Source organism: Petaurus breviceps, unplaced genomic scaffold (genome assembly GCF_028583685.1).
Source record: "Petaurus breviceps papuanus isolate PSGF00001 unplaced genomic scaffold, PetGlider_PUasm1.0 90035, whole genome shotgun sequence".
Lineage (NCBI taxonomy): Eukaryota > Metazoa > Chordata > Mammalia > Diprotodontia > Petauridae > Petaurus > Petaurus breviceps.
The window spans coordinates 747,810-770,853 of NW_027187165.1; the positions used below are offsets into that span (position 1 = coordinate 747,810).

The 23,044-nt window shown below is 39.5% G+C and overlaps 3 protein-coding genes across 3 annotated transcripts; all 3 read right to left on the reverse strand.

Annotated features, from left to right (window-relative positions):
• Nucleotides 1-2,038: 2,038 nt before the first annotated feature.
• Nucleotides 2,039-5,158, reverse strand: LOC138176634 (protocadherin alpha-11-like). The gene is made up of 2 exons (XM_069107419.1): nucleotides 2,642-5,158; nucleotides 2,039-2,173 (listed from the first exon to the last, which is right to left on the reverse strand). The coding sequence occupies exons 1-2, from the start codon at nucleotides 5,030-5,032 to the stop codon at nucleotides 2,039-2,041; spliced, it is 2,526 nt and encodes an 841-aa protein (XP_068963520.1). The 5' UTR covers nucleotides 5,033-5,158.
• Nucleotides 5,159-7,667: 2,509 nt separating this feature from the next.
• On the reverse strand, nucleotides 7,668-10,139 carry LOC138176635 (protocadherin alpha-3-like). The gene has a single exon (XM_069107420.1). It carries the CDS (start codon nucleotides 10,116-10,118, stop codon nucleotides 7,668-7,670), a length of 2,451 nt encoding a protein of 816 aa, XP_068963521.1. The 5' UTR covers nucleotides 10,119-10,139.
• Nucleotides 10,140-16,189: 6,050 nt separating this feature from the next.
• Nucleotides 16,190-18,648, reverse strand: LOC138176636 (protocadherin alpha-5-like). Its single transcript, XM_069107421.1, has one exon. It carries the CDS (start codon nucleotides 18,620-18,622, stop codon nucleotides 16,190-16,192), a length of 2,433 nt encoding a protein of 810 aa, XP_068963522.1. The 5' UTR covers nucleotides 18,623-18,648.
• Nucleotides 18,649-23,044: the final 4,396 nt, after the last annotated feature.

Sequence of the window (23,044 nt, forward strand, 5' to 3'; positions counted from 1 at the left end):
TATATGAAGTTTATTTTCTCTTCCTTAATATCCTGTTAATTCCTTTCACTTGAAATTTGTAGATATATTTCAAAGTACTGGCAGATGACTAACAAATTCAAAATACCTTAAGACAGAGTGGCACATGTGGAGAGGGTTGCTCTGGAATCGTTGCACTGCTGGTACTGCCTGTTTGACCTTGAGTAAAATGAGTTTTTGATTAGATGACTTCGAAGGTCCTTTCCGGCTCCAAATCTATTACTGTATGATCTAATGTGATTGGTTGTACATAAATAAGGAAGAAAATCCAATGGCTAGTTTGTTATTGAAGACCACTGACAATGACTTCTGCTTAAAAGTGATTCAATATTATCTTCAGTTTAAAAACATTTTATTAAATGAGAACCTAGCAGTTTGTTTAATTTCAAAAACGTTTTTTTACTAAAACCTAGAGATCTTTTTTTTCTAGATACAATTACTTAGATGTGTCAACATAATATGAAAGTGTTTCCCTTCTTCTCAGTTGATTTCTCCAACAGATTTATTTGCTGGACGCTGAGATTCAGTGGGAATGCTGTGTCTTCAAACATGTTGTCTTAGGTTGAAGTCTTAAAACATCTCTTTGTTTGAGGTTTTGAAATGCAATACCCACAGTAAATCCTCTCTTTGGAGTTTCTGTTGATTTTCAAATGGCCACCTTATAGGTCGATTTAACAGTCAGGTACTTAATAACCATTAATAAAGCAAGTCACTTAAGATACTAAGTAGTCATTCCCTGCAGTCTAGTTATGTGCTTACCTCTATGATTTCTTCAGAGGAGACCTAGGATTAGGATGACAAAGCAAAAATCATTCCAAAGACCTTCCTTGCTTTGCCTTCTTCAAGACCACTCTCAAAGGAAAAGAAAGAATAAAGTAGGATCTGCAACTGATAGGAGGAAAGGAAACCCATGTAATGAGAAACAGAATTCTCCACTTACTTTTTGTTATTGTACACCTATATGTAAGTAATTCATGGGTTCTGTACTTTGAGAAGAGATCTTAAAAGAAATTATGAATGAAACCTTTATTAAACTGAAAATTTATTTTTAAAGATGCATTTATTTTCTATTTCAATCTATATGACTCCATGCAGTATCTGGTTATGATATCAATTTTGTGAACAAAGATAAAACAAAACAAAGAAAGTCCCTTAAGATTAAGTAACTAGAATTTAGGTGAAATTTTTGGCAAATTTTTGACTATCGGAAGTGATTAAATTCAGAGTAATATGTTGAAGCTGAGGAAACTGTTTCTTTTTAACGTGTTTCAATATAAATGAAGTTTTACTATACTTCCTTTTTCATAAAAAAATTATTTATGTTACAATCTTCATGACTAAGACAATGTAATAGAAATAGGTGCTTTAGACAATAATAGAAATAGACATCATCTACAGCCAAAAAATCATTACAATGTAAAACAAACTTAAACACCAAAAGGAAACGCCAAGTTTGTAAGGTTAAAGCTTAAATAACTAAACTATGAGGAGTGAAAAGCAAGCAGGAAAATTTGAATGGTATACAACATGGGCTATGAATGTGACTATGAAGAGTGGCACTGAATAAGACTCTAAATTTGAAATGATTCGAAAATGAATACTTTGAAGTTATCCAAACTTTGCAAGTATGACTGGCTAATATACAAGTAGAATAAAGGCGCATACAAATCCTTAACATGATCCTTTTAAGGTCACAAGGAACACTTTCTCCAGTAAAAAATGGCATCCATTAATCAAAATGAACATTTCTAGACTGTCTCACTGGAAACTACAAACTTAATATTATCCCATTTATTTGCCAAAATTTCTTGTGCTTTAATACTAATTGCTAATGCCAGGCATTGGAGTATCATCCTCAAAAAAAATGACTACAGCAACCCAGCATTTGGTTATTAAATATCAATTGCTATGACGAAATAATTCCAATGTCTTTGAAAATTACATATTTTTCCAGAAAAAAAATTACACTAGGTTTTCCAGGAACCAAAACAACACAGCATTTTACAAAAATTCCTTTCAGCTATTCCAGTACAAGTAGTTTAGACGGGCACTGCACATGGACACTGAGCTGGACCCAGCTTTGAAAACAACGAAGATATTGGACTGGATTCCACTGAGGAAATGACGTGGCATTTTCAACAATAGCAAGCATTCCCTAACATAAAATGACATGGTTTTTATAAAAAGAATATTCTTCTAGTGATGCTGTATGGCTGCAAATCATGGAATACCACAATTTCCAAAGAATGAAAATTACAAGAGACATAGAGGGCAATGGAGAGAGACAAGAGGTAGGTACAGGTAGGCTGCAGCAATCAATGAGCAATGATATGAATGCTAGGAATGGCATAAAACATATCATGAATTATGATTAAAAAAAGATTATATGGTTATGTAGACAAAGAGAGAAATATGAAATAGTTTCCAAGTGTTGCACAGGTACACATAGAATGCTTACTCTGGAAAAGGGGCTAAAACAGTAGAGTATATTTTAATGGAACATTTATGTGAAGATATGTACATGAATTTCACAGGATGAGGAGAACAAGAACAAGGAGGAGGAGGAGGAATTAAAAACTATAAAAGTCAACCTGCTACAATCTTGACGGAATATAAGACTCACCTTGCCCAAAGGCTCCTTCTTGGCCTCCTGCTGTTCTCTATCTGAAGACAGGGGACACGGAGGAAGGTTGGGGCTGAAGGCCATGAGATCGTTCTTGACCGTTCCTTCTCCAGAGTAAACCTTCTGCCGCCGCTGCTGGGAATACGACCAGCTCCCAGCCTCGTTCGAACACACCAGAGTGGGCTTCCCAGACCCGTAGATGCCCTGCGTTGGCGTAGAGCACCGCAGTGCCACATAGAGCAGCAGGCTCAACACCAACAAACTGGACACAGAACATATGGCTATGATCAAATACACGTTCACATTCACCAGGCCTGTTCCCTTAACAATGGATGAAGCTGCTGACTGCCTAGCCAATCCAGAAGATGTCTGAAGGGCTTGACCACTCTCCAAAAGTGACACACTCACCGTGGCTGTGGCAGACAGCATTGGTTCCCCATGGTCTTTTACTAATACTAATAGCATCTGCCTCGGCCCATCTGACTCCTCCAGGGTCCGCGTCGTGCTGATCTCGCCAGTGTACAGACCCACGCGGAAAGGGCTGCGCCCAACGCCCACCTCTGGCAGCAACTCATAAGACAGCCACGCATTATAGCCAGAATCTGCATCCACAGCCCGGATCTTCGCCACTACATGGCCCACAGCCACCGACTGTGACACCAGCTCGGTCATTGGGCTAACGCCAGAGTGAGGTGGCAGAACAACTGGCGCGTTGTCATTCTCATCCAACACGAATACCTGAAGACTCACATTACTACCCAGAGGAGGGAAGCCCGCGTCCCGGGCGCTCACCTGGAACTGCAGCAACTCCAGCTCCTCATGGTCCAGGGGCTGCAAAGCGTACACTTTCCCGCTCTCTGAGTGCACTGACACGTAGCTCGACAGAGGACGCTCCCCCACTCGCCTCTCCACCAGAGAGTAAGACACCAGCGCGTTCTCCTGTGCATCCGGGTCCGATGCGGACACTGTGAAGATGTGATGCCCTGGTGGGTTGTTCTCCTTCACGAACACTGTGTACAAAGGTTGCTCGAAGGCAGGCGCATTGTCATTCACATCGCCAATGCCCACAGAAATTCTGGCGGTGGCCTTCAGAGCTGGAGTCCCCCCATCCCTCGCAGTCACCACCAGTTCATAGGCTGGAACGCTCTCACGGTCCACCTTGCCGTCCAACACTAGAGAATAGTAATTTCTGAAGGTGGACACCAGCGTGAAGGGCCCTGGGGGCGACAGTGAGCAAGTTACCTGCCCGTTGGTGCCCGAATCACGGTCAGATACGCTGATGAGGGCAATGACTGTGCCGGGTGGGGCATCCTCCCTAAGTGGAAGCGATAGCGACGTCACGGCCACCTCTGGAGCATTATCGTTGATGTCCAGGACTTCCACCAAAACCCTGCAGTGACCCGCCATAGGAGGGTTTCCCTTATCAGTCGCCTCTACCTGGAGTTCATAGAACTTATTTTCCTCGAAATCCAATTTTCCATTTATCCTAATTTCTCCTGTATTTTCATCTAATCTAAACAAGTCATTTCTCTTTGGTTTTATGGAACGCAATGAATATTGTAAAATTTTGTTTATTCCTTCATCCCGATCAGTGGCATTGACCTTTACTATAAATGTACCATTTGCAGCGTTTTCCAATAAATTCACCTTGTACTCAGACTGATCAAACTCAGGATCATTATCGTTGACGTCTAACACCGAGATCTTTAATTGGACTGTGCCCGTGAGCTCTGGCTTGCCCCCGTCAGTGGCGGTCAGTAACAGATTAATCTCGGGAGTATCTTCTCTATCCAAAGATTTTCTTAACAAAAGTGACAAAGCTTTACTTTGCTCTCTGCTCGTTTGCGTTTCCAAAACAAAATATTCATTAGGGCTGAGTCCATAGGTCAAGAGAGAGTTCACTCCGATATCTGCATCTGACGCGCCCTCTAGCGGAAATCGGGAGTCTGGCTGTTTAGATTCAAAAATGAACAGCTTTTGTTCTGTAGCAGGAAACATAGGCGCATTATCATTAATATCCTTGATCTCCACCTCCACATGGAAAACCTGCAGCGGTTTGTCCACGATCACCTCCAGGTGGATGCTACAAACAGGGCTGCGGCCGCACAGCTCCTCTCGGTCGATCCGAGAATTCACAAACAAAATTCCGTTCTGTGCATTGACCTCCAGGTAGTCCCTGCGGCCCTTGGACACCACCCGGAACAGCCTCGACACCAGCTCCCCGACCTCCAGACCCAGGTCCTGCGCGATTCGCCCAACAAACGTACCGTGTTTCGCTTCTTCCGGCACCGAGTAATGGACCTGGCTTCTCCCCACCTCCCAGGATGTGTGGAGCAGAAATGAGAGCAGCAACTGCCGGAGTTTCAGACCGCCAGGCTCGGAAAATCCCATTGTTAACACGAAATGTATCTACTTCTCTCCTCCGTGATTTGCAGTTTATAATCAAACAAGATTCTTTAGAAGGTAATCCTGTGTCTGTAGTTTCCTGTGGTATGGGTTTAAAAACATGGATGCTGGCGAAATCTCAATGCAGTGTCTTTAAAACCGGGAGAAGAGGAGTGATTTCATGCCTTTCGGATTTGTTTTATTTGAGCCTACAGCGTCACCGTGTGGTAATTTGGGTAAGTCTGAAATTTAGTCTGTTGAATCACATCAATTGTATTTTTTCTAACTTTTTATATCTCCATTGTCTTGTGCCTCTCAGTTGCTCTTTCTTTGAGCATTTTTATTTTATTCATTAATATGATATTTCTGAATTGTGGTACGACGGAAAGCACAGCATAATAGCCCTTTCACATTCCTTCTTAATGAAAGTCAAGTATATTTAAATGAATAACTTTCTTCCGGTTAATGTATAATAATATGATATAATAATTTGTTTTCGTTTGAGAAAAAAGTGTCGCAGCAATTCTCTCCCACATTCTTTTTCAAAAAGAACTTACTAGATCGTAAGCTTTAGGAGACCTAGGACTTTGTCTTTTTTGTATTTTCAACGCCTCCACCTTCCCAACAACACAGCAGCACATAGTATGCACCGATAAATACTTGTTGGATTTCTTTAAAAACAAAGCCTTAGTCGAATGGGTCAGTTTGACCTCTACCCTTTGCCTAATTTTGCAAAATTGTAGCCATATTTGTCATCTTAAACGGAAGCATGAGCCCAAATTTGTCTAACTTTGCAAGACTGTAGCTATATTTGTTGTCTTGAGTGAAAGCATAATGAGCCCAAATCGGTTTCATTTAATGTGCCTGACACATTAACTGTTAGTAAAGTTAGTCAATATTACTATCTGTTAAGAAGAACCCAAATCTATCAGAAGTCTCAGAGCTTTCCTAAACATGAAAGAAATATTTCATTTTGTTTCACTTTAAATTAAGCTTTCTTGGGTGAAATAAAACAAAAATTCTAAGTTTTTAAAATATCCAATCCTCCTGTGAAAAAATGAAGTAATTATTTTTCTGAATTAAGTGCATGTAACCTCTGCTCAAGTGGAGTTATTGAAGTGATTTCACTTACGTTGGACATTACCTCGTGTGGAAATGTCCTCGACCTTATGGTTCACATTGGCATTTAGTATATTATTTATAAATTTATAGAGTTATCCAGAAGCAGTTTAATTTGCCAGTGATGATACCTCCCAATATGTATCAAAAATATAAGAACTCATGTCTTCCAGACTCCATAGTTGACTTCCTAGTTATTACTCCACAATGCTAAATAGGATAATAGCTCACAAAAAAAAAGATATTTGAAGATTTTTGTGTTTCAATGAAAATTTGACTGAAGAATGAATGAGGGTTTCTTCGATCATGCTGGAAGTACTGGAAAGGGACTAAGTGCCTGGAGAGCAGAGACTATTTTTTTTTCTTGCCTTTTTTGGTACACTTACCTCTTACCACAATTCCAGGCATAATAAGTAGGCATTTAATAAATGCTAGCTTACTGACTGACTTTTAGTTAAACAGTGATGTTGTAGTTCCTAATTATGAATAATAACAATAGCTAGAGGACAAGAGTTCTTTTGACAGTCACAAAACATACTAACTATAACAATAACACTTATTTGTAGAGAACTTTAAGGTTTTCAATGTCGTGATATGACTTGTTTTCTTTGCTATATACTTATCCTCAAGAGTGTTATTATTCCAAAATATGCATCACTACCCCCCCACACACACACACGCACAATGTTTTTATTTTAAGGAATGATAGAATCTTTCATTGTTACATTCAGAATGAATATTTTGTAATAAAATCTTAGTAGCTAGATTTTTGAGCCTGCTTATGAAATTGAACTGAGAAATTTGATGGTGACTAACAGTTAAAGGACTGGAGAGCATTTGATAGAATTGGGAATATTTACCCTCAAGGAGCTGTTTATACTGAAGGGGACAGTATAACTACCTAATGATATCTGAAGAATTTGTGTGGAAACAAAATGAGACTTGTGCTTAATTTCAGAGAGCAGGCCAGAGAGTAACAAATGGAAGTTGCATGGAATAAGGGTAAACTTCCTAATAATTAGAGCTATTCAGATGTGAAATGGATTGTCTTGAGATGTACTGAAACTCCCGGTCAAGGATAACTTCTCCTGAATATGGAAGAAAGTATCTTTGTTTTCCTGCCTTTTGGATTACATATAGTCTGTGAGGTCCTGTCCAATTATGAGATTATAAAATTTTGTAAAATGCAGTATGTGTTTAAGGGATTCACACTACCATTCAGATTATAGATATATGTCCAAGGAGCTACTGAAATTGAGAGTGGAGGGATAGAAAGCCAGGGGGAAGGTACGAACTGTGTTCAAAATACATTTGATAACATTCTAGGATCTTAACAAATGGAAAGACAAATTTAAATTATGATGACTGTGTCATATAATTAACAATACCAACTAAATCTAAAATCCAACTGTTTAAGCTCAACAAAAACCCAAAACAAAATAGGAGGAAGAGGAAGGAGAAGAAGAGGGAGAAGACCACGACGAGGAGAATACAGGGGGAAATAAATATCATGAAAAAGAAGCTACACATGATCCAAGCTAGTATTGTGACAGACAAAATATTTCAAATAACCCACCTGATCTGAGGAATTTGCAGTTGCTTCCTTCTGTTCGACTTTATGCACAAAGCCAGGACAAGGAGGAAAGTTGGGGCTAAAAGCCATGAGGTCGTTCTTGACCGCCCCTTCTCTGGAAAAACCTTTCTGGCGCCGTTGCTGGGAATGTGACCAGCTCTCCATCCCACTAGAGCACATCAGCGTAGGTTTCCCATTTTCGTACTCACCCCTTTGAGGTGTTGTGCATCGCAGCAATACATACAGCAGCAGGCTTAGTACTAATAGGCTGGACACCGAACAGATAGCAATGATCAGATACACATTCACATCTACCAGAACTGTCTCCTTCCCCGAGCCTGCAGAAGCATCAGGCCTGGACGCTCCAGAAAAGGTCTTAGGGGATACTCCACTTTCCACTATGGACACGATTACAGTAGCTGTGGCAGACAACATCGGTTCACCGTGATCTTTCACCAAAACCAGCAATGTCTGTTTTCTTGAGTCCGATTCCTCCAGATCTCGAGTGGTGCTGATTTCACCAGTGTACAGACCCACGCGGAAAGGGCTTCGTCCAACGCCCATCTTGGACAACAGCTCATAAGACAACCAAGCATTGTAGCCTGAATCTGCGTCCACAGCCCGGATCTTCGCCACCACATGACCCACAGCCACGGACTGTGAAATCAGTTCGTTCGCTGGGCCCCCAGCTGCTCCAGAACCCGCATGAGCTGGCAGCACAACTGGTGCGTTGTCATTCTCGTCCAGCACGAACACCTGCAGGCTCACGTCGCTGCTCAGTGGAGGGAAGCCTGCATCCCGGGCGCTCACCTGGAACTGCAGCAGCTCCAGCTCCTCATGATCCAGGGGCTGCAAGGCATATACTTTCCCACTCTCCGAGTGCACAGACACGTAGCTCGACAGCGGACGCTCCCCTACTCGCTGTTCGATCAGCGAATAAGACACAAGTGCGTTCTCTTGTGCGTCTGGGTCTGAGGCAGATACTGTAAAGATATGACAGCCCGGCGAATTGTTCTCCTTCACAAATACTGTGTACACCTGCTGCTCGAAAGTAGGCGCATTGTCGTTCACGTCGCCAATGCCCACCGACAAGCTGGCAGTGGTCCACAGCGCTGGCGTCCCGCCATCCCTCGCAGTTAGCAGTAGCTCATAGGCCGGCACACTTTCTCGGTCTATAGGACGTTCCAAAACGAGGGAGTAGTAATTCTTGAAGGTGGACACCAACGCGAACGGTCCTTGGGGTAACAGAGAGCAAGTCACTTGCCCATTGGCTCCCGAGTCTCTGTCGGACACGCTGATGAGAGCAATGACTGTGCCCGTCGGGGCATCTTCCCGGACTGGCAATGACAAAGATTTCACCATCACTTCAGGGGTATTATCGTTGATGTCCAAAATTTCCACCATGACCCTGCAGTGACCAGCCAGCTGGGGAGTCCCCTTGTCAGTAGCTTCTACCTGAATTTTAAATAATTTAATTTCCTCGAAATCAATATGTCCCTTTACTTTTATAACTCCACTTACTGGGTCTATATGGAACTTGGCCTCTACCTCTGGAGAAATATCACTTGTGAATGAGTAAGAAATTTGACTGTTTAATCCTTCATCTGAATCGGTAGCATTTAGTTGAATTACTGGCGCTCCGTTAGGTGCATTTTCCAGTAGTTTTACTTTATAGACTGTTTCGTCGAATTCGGGGGCATTATCGTTTACATCCAGCACTGTGATCAGCAGCCGAACTGTTCCAGTCAGCTCTGGTTTGCCTCCATCAGTGACTGTAAGCAGTAAGTGAAGTTCGGGAGTTTCTTCTCTGTCTAGTTGTTTTTTTAATACAAGTTTAATTTCCTCCTCGTTTTTTATGTCTAAAGTGAAATATTCATTTGGACTGAGCCTGTAAGTCAAGAGAGCATTCGCTCCGATATCTGCGTCTGAAGCGCCCTCTAGCGGAAACTGAGACTCAACTAACCTCGATTCTGCAATACTCAGATTCTTTTGTTTTACAGAGAACACAGGCGGGTTGTCATTAATATCCTTGATCTCCACCTCTACATGGAAAACTTGCAGTGGTTTGTCCACGATCACCTCCAGGTGGATGCTACAAATAGAGCTGCAGCCGCACAGCTCCTCCCGGTCGATCCGCGAATTCACAAACAAAATGCCGTTCTGCGCATTGACCTCCAGGTAGTCCCTGGGGCCTTTGGACACCACCTGGAACAGGCGCGACACCAGCTCCCCAACCTCCAGACCCAGGTCCTGCGCGATTCGCCCCACGAACGTACCGTGTTTCGCTTCTTCCAGCACGGAGTAATGGACCTGACCGCTCCCCACCTCCCAGGCTGTTTGGAGCAGAAATGAGAGCAGCAGCTGCCGGGTTCCCAGGCCTTTTCTCTCGCTGAAAACCATTGCAAATATTTGGAGAAATATTCCTATCATTGAGTCACCCTCGGGGAATAAAAAAAATCTTGTCTTCTTCTACTGCTTGTTTAAATCGGAGGCTGATGCATACGCCATGATTAGGAATCATTCACTAACAAACCCCAAAGCATTTCAAGAACTAGGGAGAAAAAGAACTCTCCTTTGTGCTTGCTTGGATGACATCTCATGGCAAACAGCGACATCATGTGGAAATAAGAGTAAGTAGACGTTGTCCTTGAATTCATGACAGTAAAGAATTTTTTTTTATTCTCAGAACTTATTTTCTACAATTCATTCTTCGTAGCAATATAGAACCACAGTTTTATGTAAGAAATGTATTCCTGGATGCTTCTGAAAGATTATTTTTCTTTCTTTCCTTCAATATTTCAATTGTCTGTTGTTTTATGAGTAAGAGTGCACCTTACACTGGTGCAGATGGAAACTCTTCTGTTGTTTTGTACATGACATTTAAGAATTGCCGTGGCCGAAAACTTCATTATTTTGAGGCCAATGATTATAACCTCTGGAAATGGAGCTGGGCTTGCTTCTAGGACAATAAGCATGCAGTCTATTCCCATTATTAAAAACCACTTCATTATATAATAAGACCTACCAGACTTTGAGCTTTTCAGGCATGAGCACTGATAAACCAGAGTCTAGGCCATACCACTATAGAGGTTTTGTATTTTTTTAGTAGTGCGAATCAGTTTTAACATTAAGAGTTTGTTTCATTATGCAAAAATGTTATCAATTTAAATTATGAATATGGAAAAATTTATGTTAATATGGAAAAATAGAACAGTAGACAGAAAAATCGATTTTAAGGGGGAAAGCAATGGACTTGAGAGTCAGAAGAATTGTTTTGGATTCCTAGTTCTGTTCTTAACTGTGTGAAATTACATAAATCGCTTAACCTTAGATTCTTCATGTGTAAAATGAAGATAATAAGCTACCTCAATTTCTATCACAAATTCATTATGAGGATTAAGAAAGCTATAAAATGTTTTGTGAATCCTAAAGTGATAAATAAATGTTAGCTGTTAGTTATAATTATTATTGACAAATATTCTACCTCCAATTTATCCCTTCTCCCTTCTTTGAAAACACAATATATTTGTTTAAAATGAGATTGGCAGGTGTTAAAGAAAGGTGATGAACGGATTCCATAGCACATAGAGAAGGTTTCTTTTACACATAATCAAAATAACTTTAAGGGCACTGGAAGGAAAAAGAGCAATACTAAGCATTATTGCGTCCAGAAAAATGTCTTCCCCATGTTTCTATTCAAAGAAACATTTAAAACTTATCACTTCATATGAAAGTGTCAACCTTGTGGAAAAAATTATAGATTTCACATTTCAATATTAAATGCCATTTCCTGGAACACTCAGGTTATATCCTTTAGATTGTCTTTCCATCACAAATCTGGATTTGATAATTCAAGAAGCAACAGAAGAAATCAGCAGCTACAGACATATCTCAATTTTCTCACCTCCATGAAAAATCTTTCTAAGAATAATTTATACATGAATCAAGGGTTTCATTAATGAGAATATAAAGGAGAATCAGGAAGCTTTCACAGATGATTTTGTACAGTAAACCACATCTTAACAGGTTTGTAGAGAATATGAAGCCCATCTTTGTTTATTATTTTTCTTTAATTTACTTCAAAGAGTAAAACATAACCTTTAGGGATCTTATGCAAGAGTTGTTTTCATTTTATATGTTTAGATCATACAAGATTCAATGATGGATATAATCACAGTGACGACTTGTTCAATCAACCCCTAATTAACTAATTTAATCAATGAATGTCCTAGACTGTCAAGATCATCATAATAATCATGGAAGATGCCCTGGTGAGAGTTCAAATGGAAAAGGAATTTCCTGTAGAGAGTCATTCAAATGCTACTATTTATGGGAGACATTTTGCTGAACACATCAAACCCAAGCATACTACAGAAGCTCAACTATGAGACCCATAGTCCCTCAAAAGGGATTAGCCTAGCAATCCATATGGAAAAAAAACTAAATAGATTAAAAATGTCTATTACCCAGTCTATGGCATGCAATTTAATGGACAGTCCATTGTGTTTATCAGTTCAATCATCTTGGACAGATTCTACAGACAGACAAGCTGAATACAGAATTGAATATATTTTTGTAAGCAGACTGGATTTCCATTTCAAAAATTGCATTGTGCTTGTCTCTATTACAACTAATTCATGACACAACATCCATATTTTTAACACTAGTATACTCCTGGGGGTTGCACTGGATTAAGAAGGGGGAGAAGGAAGGGAAACCACATTCTCCAATTAATCAAAAATTTCAGGTGACCCAAAAGAGCAATGGAGAGATACATGGTGGGTGTAAGTAAACTGGATCATATTATCAAGGATAATTTAAATACAATACAATGCAAAAGGTATCCCATACACAAGAAATATGTGACCAAAAAGACTAGTCATGTAGCAAGAATAGTGAATAACAGAGGAATTGCCTTAGTATTATGCTGTTTGACACAAAATATTGGATGGCTCTCAATGCATTGATTAAGATCTTTTATGAGAGAATACAGCCCCCACAAAAAAATCATGGATGGGTTACAAGATAGACCACTTTAGAAAGTACCTACATTGTCAAGAAAGTACCAACAGTTTCCATTGTCCATTCAAGCAACCAACTTCAAATATATTAAGATATCAGTTTTCATTACCTTTCTGTAATATTTCCCAGGAAAACTGTTACTTTAGCCTGAAATGCCTATTTCTGCCTGTCTAAACACCATTCATTCTTCTAGGTACAGCTCAAAGTCCATCTACTCAAAGAATCCTTCCTGCAAAGAACCGGTTTCTTTTTCCTTTGAATTCATAGAATCATAGTGCCATATATTTCGAGTTGGAAGGGATCTTAGAATCTAATCTAGACCAGTTCCTATAGCATGTTGTGCCTATCTCCTGACACTTATACATTTTCTTTTATCATACTTATTTACATAAGTGTCACCTATAGATCAGAGAGGAACTGGACTATGGTAGCTTTATTTTTACCTACTTGACTATAATCTTCTTTAAGACAGATATTTTGTCATCCGTAGTTTTTGTATGCCTTTCTTGTCTAGGCATGCAGCTTCAAAAAGTTTTTAAAGAAATTCTGAGTGGATCATAGGGGTTCTGATTATTCCTTATTATGTGAGAAGATATGATGTTTTAGGCACTTCGATATCTTTATCTGTGAAAATGTTTCACTTTCATTGAATTTAGGACTACAGCTTCTTCAAGTAAAATTCACATCTTCAAAGTAAATCTTAAACAGGTCTATGTTCTAAGCATAAGAATTCCTATACCAAAGTGATTCTAATTCCTTTTTAGAGATAAGCCCTTGAGGAGCGTTTCCCACCTCCTAAGGTGGCTTCTCACTCTTAACAAAATCTGGATACTTGGCGATGTTTCCTCATCTAATGGTGTCATCCTCCAGGCTTAGTTGAGGTTACTAGGTCCTCAAAAAGGTTTTTTATAGAAAAAGTCCCAACTAAAGAATATCTTTGTCTGAAATTTTCAGTAGCTCACTGAAGCTATTTCCCATTTCTGAGTTTTCCTTCCAATTCATAAACATTTCGATTATACTGGTGGACAGTCAGGTTAATGGGAATACTCTAATAGCTAATATCTTCCCTTTAAATATGCCCCCAAAAGTCTAAAACATCTTAAGTTAACAAAAATATAGACGGATCTCACAGTGGGTTCTTCCAGCAAGGTTAAGTCTTTGTTTTTCCTTTTCATCACTGTCTTCTTTCATTCATTCTGGAGAATGAGAAAATGTGTCACCCTAAAGGAAATAGGCTTAGTTGTCCCATCTCTGTGCCCTAAATTTAGCTTTCAAAATGACATTGCTGATATAATATTTTCTGAATACAGAAGAAATCAAATTCTGATTTTTAAATACCTGGATTTTATGGGGTTTTCTCCTAAATTGGCTAGTGTTTCTAAACTCAATGCAATATACAGAATGCACAGTGTACACTACAAGAGCCCACCACTTCCACTATCATCTCAATGTTATAAAGATAAAGGTTGAATTAATTTTGAAAGGTGAGATATAGCATTCAGCTTAAGTAATGTTTAGTCATTTTCAATCATATCCAATTCTTCATTAATTTGGGGTTTTCTGGACAAAGATACTGGAATGGTTTGCCATTTCCTTCTCCAAGCTTAAGTAATATCAACTTGTAAATATTTGAAATCAGTTTAAATTATTTTTCATCCCCCCAAAGACACTAATAATATTTCCCTATATAGAATTTTATATAGTTAACCATCCATTTATACATTTTTATTTGTGAATGTTCATGTCAGTGTAGAGAAAATGGATTTTAGAGACACTAGATAGATTTATATATGTTATATGTTATATATAACAGGAGACCTGGAAATTATTTACATGATGAAACAAGATTTCTGACTTTGGTGGAATGGGCAACTTTCATAATGTCATTTTAATAATGATTTCAGTCCACATATTTCCTTAGAATGTCACCATCTCTAACCGAGAAATAATCCTTGTCTCTCACTTCTCACCCAAATTCAATTTTAAAAAGACATCTAAGAAGAAAACTTAGTAATAACAGTACCCCAACCAAGGATCCAAGCACAAAACGAAGTGAGAGGAAGTGAGTCACTAAACAAATAAACAAAAAAAGATACAATGGAAGTAGTAGCTTAATAAAAAGAAATTGTGGGAGGAGACACTTGAGATAACTATGATGATGTCAGAATCAGAAGACACAAAAGCTTATTTTAAAAAAAACTAGGGGGCGGCCAGGTAGCACAGCCAGTAAGAGCACCAGCTCCAGTGTCGGAATGACCTGGGGATTGAATCTGGGCTCAGATACTCAGCACCACACCCAGAAATAACTGGCTGCGTAACCTTGAGCAAGTTACTTAATCCCGATTGCTTTAATGAATAAATAAATAAATAAAACTAGATAATGAGCCAAACCAAAATTTTAACCCAAAGTTTAAGGTACAGAAAAGAAAGCCACGTTTGATAGGCCATGCTGGAAATGTGATGCTATAGACATAATATCTTTCTTAAAACTAGAAGAAAAAAAAAGATAAAGAGCCCATTCCTGCATTGTGGGTAAATACATCATTGCCAGGGCACAAATTCAATAAACTAGTGCTTGTATAAGTACATTTTTAGCTCCATTTTCACTGAAAGAAGACTGTTTATTATTAAATTAAACAAATATTTAGTAAGAAACTACTACATGCAGAGCATGATGTTGATAATACTTAGTTCCTACCTTTACTTCACTTTTATTCTAAGAGAAGCCTATCTATAATATGCAAAAAAAAAAAAAAAGTAATGTAAGACAAGTTTCTCAGAAAGTTACAAATGTAAGTGCTATGGAGTATACTTGAAAAAAATGTAATGGGATAAATTTTAGGAAAGACATCATGAAGGAGAAGCCATTTGAGTTAGGCGTTTTAAAAAAATGGATAGGAATTCAATGGTTGAAAAGACACAGAGAAAAGTTCTAGTTTTGTGGAATATACAGAAAACTAGCTTAGAGTACGTGGAGGAACTTAATTTAAAAAATTAGAAAGCTTGGGTGCTGCATTATTGTAGAGGTTCTTAAATGCCCAGCAGAAGAATTTAAAACTAGACTCCATATGTTATAGGGAATCACAGCTGATTTCTGAACATAAATCTGGTATAAATAAGATTAGTCAAGACAGATACATTGGCAAAAATTAATTAGTCTTATTCACTGTTACCCTCAGAGTTATGATCCTTGTTAAATGAGATTTTTAACCATAAATAAGTAATTTTTAAAAACTGAATTGCTTTTTAAAAAGGCTAAATTTTATCAAGACTACTTGATTGAAATAGTACTAAACAAGCTTCCTATATTGGGATTTCAGGGAGACGAGTGGAAGCCCGAAAGGCGATGTATTGTTGTTAAGATCAAATGAATAATATATGTAAAGTGTCTGGCACATGCTAGGTATTATATAAATGCTAACTATATTGGGGAAATTTTAAAATTACTATTAAATAGTTGCTAAGAGATAGGCATTTGGACTCACCTTCCCCGGGTGCTCCATCACAACTTCCTGGGTTTGACCTCCTTCCCTAGAGCCAGGAGGCTGAGGGAGATTGGGGCTGAAGGCCATGAGATCATTCTTGATCACCCCATCCCAGGAATACACCTTCTGCCGCCGCTGCTGAGAATAAGATAAGCTCCCAACTTCACTGGAACATACCAGAGTGGGTTTTCCAGGACCACACACACCCTTCGGGGGCACAGAGTATCGAAGAGCCACATAAAGCAGCAGACTCAGCACCAGTAAGCTAGACACAGAGCAGATGGCTATGATGAGATAAACATTCACGTCCATCAGCGCTGTCTCCTTTCCCATACCAGCCTTTCCGAAGACACCAGAAGCACTAGATGAAGTCTTGAACGCCTGCCCGTTCTCCACCAGGGACAGACTCACAGTTGCTGTGGCTGATAATACAGGTTTCCCGTGGTCCTTCACTAATATCAGTAAGGTCTGCCGCGATGCATCGGAATCCTCTAGTGCCCGTGTGGTGCTGATCTCGCCAGTGTACAGACCCACACGGAAAGGGTTGCGCCCAACTCCCGTCTCTTGCATCAGCTCATAAGACAGCCATGCATTGTACCCTGAATCCGCATCCACTGCCCGGATCTTCGCCACCACGTGGCCCACGGCCACGGACTGTGACACTAGCTCAGCCACCGGACTAACGCCAGCGTGAGGCGGTAATACCACCGGCGCGTTGTCGTTCTCATCCAGCACAAACACCTGCAGGCTCACGTTGCTGCCCAGAGGAGGAAAGCCCGCATCCCGGGCGCTCACCTGGAACTGCAGCAGCTCCAGCTCTTCGTGATCCAAGGGCTGCAGGGCATACACTTTCCCGCTCTCTGAGTGCACTGACACGTAGCTCGACAGCGGACGCTCCCCCACCCGCCGCTCCACCAGCGAATAAGAGACCAGTGCGTTCTCCTGTGCGTCTGGGTCCGAAGCAGACACAGTAAAAATGTGACATCCTGGTGCGTTATTCTCCTTCAGAAACACCGTGTGCACAGGTTGCTCGAAGGAAGGTGCGTTGTCGTTTACATCGCCAATACCCACAGAAACACTGGCCGTGGCCCAAAGCGCTGGCTTCCCTCCATCCCTCGCAGTCACCACTAGTTCATAGGCTGACACGCTTTCACGGTCAACAGGACTGTCCAGTACCAGCGAATAATAATTCCTGAAGGTGGACAGCAGAGTAAAGGGCCCCGGGGGTGACAGGGAACAAGTCACTTGACCATTGGCTCCCGAGTCTCTGTCAAAAACACTGATGAGGGCGATGACTGTACCTGGCAGGGCGTCCTCTGGGACTGGCAGAGACAAGGAAGTCACAGACACCTGGGGAGCATTATCATTAACGTCTACTAACTTCACCATAACTTTGCAGTGGCCTGTTAACGGGAAAGGACTTTTATCAACAGCCTCAACCTTAATTTCATATAAATTACTTTCTTCATAATCTAGGCTTCCGTTTACTCTTATTTCTCCTGTATTACTATCCATGCTGAATTTTGATCTTACATCGGCTAGAACAAGACTTCCAAAACGATATTGTATCTCTTTATTTACTCCTTCATCTGCATCAGAAGCGTTCAGTCTGATTACTAGGGTCCCATCAGGAATATTTTCGAGTAATCTAACATTGTAGATGGATTTATCGAAAGCTGGGGCATTATCGTTTGCATCCAGCACAGTGATCAGCAGCTGTGCGGTTCCCGTTAGTTCTGGTTTGCCTTGATCTGTGGCCGTCAATAATAAATTGTGTTCAGGAGTTTCTTCTCTGTCTAAAGATTTCTTCAAAACTAACTCTACGTATTTAGTCTCTTCCTCATTTGTATTAATATCCAGAGTAAAATACTCACTCCCAGACAGCTTGTATAACAATTCTGCGTTAGCTCCGATATCAGCATCAGATGCGCCCTCTAGTGGGAATCTAGAATCTGCAGACCTGGATTCTAAAATAAATAATTTTTGTTGCTTAACCAAGAAAACGGGCGGATTGTCATTAATGTCCTTGATCTCCACCTCTACATGGAAAACCTTCAGCGGCTTCTCCACGATCACTTCCAGGTGGATGCTGCAAACCGGGCTGTGGCCGCACAGCTCCTCTCGGTCGATCCGCGAATTTACAAACAAAATGCCATTCTGCGCATTGACCTCCAAGTAGTCCCTGCGATCCTTGGACACCACCCGGAACAGCCTAGGCACCAGCTCCCCGACCTCCAGACCCAGGTCCTGCGCGATTTTCCCCACGAACGTACCGTGTTTCGCTTCCTCCAGCACCGAGTAATGGACCTGGCCGCTCCCCACCTTCCAGGCTGTGTGGAGCAGAAGCGAGAACAGCAGAAGCTGGGCTCCCAGGCCGCCTCCGCAAGAAAACGCCATCACAAAATCTTCTCTCTAGATGCACAAATCACTGGTTCATGATCCACAACTTAAAGATTTCCTTCGAAAAACTACCTTAGCCTTCTCTTTATATCCAGTCTTCTTGGCTTGTTCTATTCGTTGAATGTTGCTGTTCGTTCTGAATTAACCATTGAATGAGCTTGTTTCTATTCCGATGAGAAACACCGTTCATCCTTTGTTAGAAAATCCACCTTGTGGAGGACAGCGACATCATGTGGCTCAATGTGTAAGTATAATCGTGATTAATGTAGAGAGTTTTATTTCTTTCATTCACTTCTTTTAGGTCCTATTGCCTTCATTTCCTTTATGTTCCTTTGTTCACTTCAAGAACCCTTTCAAGGTCTCATATTTTGTTTGTGTGAGTCTACTTAGGCTCTAAACATGGTCTTCTCTTGTAAATTGCTCTTCCAAGCACAACGTTGTTTTAAATGTAAATCTCATTTTAAAAATACGGAGTTTTCTCTTAATTGTACTTCCAAGTTTCCAAATTACATATAGAATAGTGAAAATGTTTTTCTTTCATGGATTCTTTGAAGTATTATTATTTTTGGATGTGTATTTCACGGAATCAAGCTCTATTAGTCATTTTTTTTAGGGCTTAGCACAGTGTGTGGCATACATTGTAGGCTCTTAATATATAAACGCTATTAATGACTTTTTTTAGTCACACTACACATTTCCATTTGTGTAGAAAATATCCTTTTATTATGCAAAAGCTCAAGATTTCAAGATATTACTGTAAATTTGAAAATCTGTAGACTAAGCCTCAATTTTTCTACTTATTGTCTTAGTTTATTGATCATTAGAGAAACTACCACTGACCTCCGCAAATGGTTATTTAGCAATTTTGTTCCCGTCCCAAGTCCTTCATAGTTCCTCTATTCAAGATGGAGATTGTTGTTCCCATGCTATAGGCTACAGTGTTAGGTAGCATTACTAAATTCAAAAGAATGTTTCATTTCCTGCTCTCTGTCCCTGCCAGAAGGAAAGAGAACTTCATTCACTTACTGAGCAAGCAGAAAGGTAATTGATAAATAATTTAACCTATTACTTCTTAGAATTACTTTCATCTTTGTCAAAAATGTAACTACCTACTCCTTTCTTTATACACACAAAGTTCATCCCTTTATTTTGAAATGTGTCCACTAATTTACTCAATACCAACGTTATCGCCTCTAAAGGAAAAATAATTCTTCAGGCATTCTCAGTGCTTGTTGGTCCAGATATGCCAAAGCTGAAATCCCCTATTCAGGCTTGAACTATTGAAATGGAGAAAATCTTATGTTGCCCTTTTCCAAAAGATAAGTATATTTTTTGTCTTGTACTTTAAAAGAATCGATCTATAACTGAGGTTATACAATTCTCTTGTATGTTTAATAACTACAAAGAGTCCTAACATTAACCATGAATCCAAACAAAGTGAAATCATGTGTGTAGAATGCAGCAAACCTTACAATGCCATATAAATGTGAATTATAAATATTGTGTTGGTGTTGGAGGTGTTGTTATATACCTGTGCAGGACCAGTCGAGTATAACTGAATTGTCTTGTAATCATTAGCTAATTAAAACTGTCTCAGCAATATTTGTGAGTAAAAGGCAGGCAGGAAATTCACACCCAAATAAACAGTTTACAGAAGCAACTAAGTTCTGCAAGGGAAAATATTTATAACTTCAAAGAGTCAAATTTATTCTTTTGGATTATTTTCTTGGACAAAGTTGGAGTAGCTATATGGCACAGCAGATAGAGCATCATGAAGGTTTAAAATTCTGACCTCAGATATTTATTCACTGTTTGTCTTAGTTTTCTTATCTGTAAAATGAGGGTGCTAATAGCACCCTCTTCCTAGAGTTATTGTTATAATAAAGGGAAATAATATATGTAAAGTATTTAGCACAGTGCCTGGTACATAGTAGGTACCATGTAAATAATATCTATTATTATTACTAACTCTCCACTGAAAGTTGGCCCTATTGTTGACTTGAAGGGTTTCTTCCAATAAAAAGTATAGATAAGAAGTAATCTATAAATATCAACTCAAATTACTGGTAGAAGCAGTGACTAATGCTAATTCTACTCCAAGTACTTTCTTTAATTACCCATCTTCCAAGTAACTAATCCTGCAAAGAATCAAATTTAGAACTGAAAAGGACTTCAAGGGTTATTTAGTTCTCCTATTATAGATGGGAAAACTGAGCCTCAGAGAAGAAGAGGTATTTTTACATTATATTATTACATTAGACCCTAATAGTCAGTAACCAGGACAGAATACTTTTTAAGGAATGTAAATTGAAGATATATTAAACATGAATATAGAAGGGATGTGCTCAAGAATATACAAAATAGAGTGGGTTATCAAATTATTTTCCATTCAAAAATATGAAATATATACATTGCCTCTGCTACCTCAGGAACTCTGTATTAATGTCTCTGTACTTAATGAAAGCAAATGTCTCTTGCAGTTTGAAGGAAAAAGCACTTTACTAACACAGAATTGGAGCTAGATATTTTGAATAGAAGTTTTGTCTTCTTCATTTCATATTCCCTTTCCCATACTTTTTTCTCCCCTAAATACTTTGAGTATCAATTTCACCCTGGATCTTGGTGCTCTGATTCTGCCTGTTGATCTGTTAAAGTCAATTCACATAATAGTTGATGTTACAATATTGACAATGCTGCTTTAAAGTTACTCTACTTACAAACATTTACATTTTCTAAGATTTCCAGAGTGGACAATGCTTAATACAAACATATGAATTGCTACTTGTATAATTTGATTTCCTGTATGTATCCAAGTGGAAGTCACATGTTGAGGCAGAGAGCTCCTAAATACTGCTCTCATTTCACTACCTAGGCAACTTCATACTTGACCTGTGCCCAGAGCCAGATTGAAGGAAGTATATCTCCAAAGGTAATAACAAATAGATTAGAGATTTTGCGGTCTTGGACCAAGATAGGTTAGATCAAACAGAATGAGACCTGAAAGATGTGGAAGATATGGTGGGTAACCTCATGATCTCAGAAATTTTTGGAGTCTGACTTTAAAGATAATGAACAAAGGCTAAAGATGAGTTGGTCTTGGTTTCTGCAGATCCCAAAATGTGTTCATGTTCTCACTCAAATGTTTTGGGGTTTGGGGTTTTCTTTGTTTTGCTTGTTTACCAAAGTTAATTAGAGTTACCTCAGATTATACTTTCCCTTTGCTTTTCTATAGGTTACTTTGATTTTTGTTTCATTGGTTTTTAATCAAACTGCCTCAGAAAGTGTTTTGAATTTAATCTACAGCATGTTACAACATAACTGAAGGAGAAGGAACATGGGTTCCAAATAGCTGAACTAAAAAAAGAGTTCAATAAAAGTTTAAATAAGGTAGAATCAAGGGGAGGCTTATAAATACCAAGAGAATTTAAGATGTTCATACATACATACAATTTCATGCTCCATACACAGCATAGATACTTTAATCTCTACAGTGAATTTTATGGCTCAAAGTGTAGTGTGCTGTAGAAGACTGTCTGTGAAACCACCTCTTACCTTTTCCAGATTTACTTCTACATACCTGTATTAGTTCTATATAGTTTTTTTCAAAATTCAACTCTCTCCTGTCATTGCAGATGTAGGGGACTATGGATGTGATACGATGTTGCATATACTATCAGACACCTTTAGTCTCTAGCACTTAAGACCAGAGGAACTAGGGTAGTGAAGATAGTCATCTCTGACAACCAAAAAGAGAGCTAGATATGAAAGAAGCAACCAGATTTTGAGAGGAAATCTTTTCTGTTGCTCTTACTTCTCTTCCATAATGAAGCACAGGGACAGAATTTCTCTCTCTTCTATGCCCTCATGGTGTTTCATAACAGAGCAACTTGTCCAGTAGAAGACTGTGTCCAACAGAGCATTATATCTAGAGAGATCAGGTAGAGGCTCAAGTTGAGCTACAGAAAGAAGGCCCAGGGAGCTCACCTGAGTGACCTGCCCAGGAAAGATAATACACCACTATAGAGCACTATGAGAATACAATGAAAAGAGAAAAGACTTCAAGGCCTGTAAATGTTACAAGTTTGAGTTGCCTTGGTGAAAAATGATCACCCTATGTGTGCCTCCCTACTAGTGTACTCAGTGTTTGTGCCCACATTTCCCTCTGGCACTGTGTATATCTAGGAGTTTGCCCCACGTTTATGGGGGAGGAGTGTTCATCATTATTGTTCATGCTATTCTGATTATTAAAGGTGAACTGGCAAAGGACTGTGAGCTATATTTATAGGAGTGTGTTTCTATAAAGTTCTTTGAACCCTGGAGAAGCCAGTCCCTTCAAGGCACCCAACCTCTGAGCTGTTTGGGTGATCCAAAGAAGAGGTCCTATACTAATAAATATATTCTGTTTTACATACTATTTGT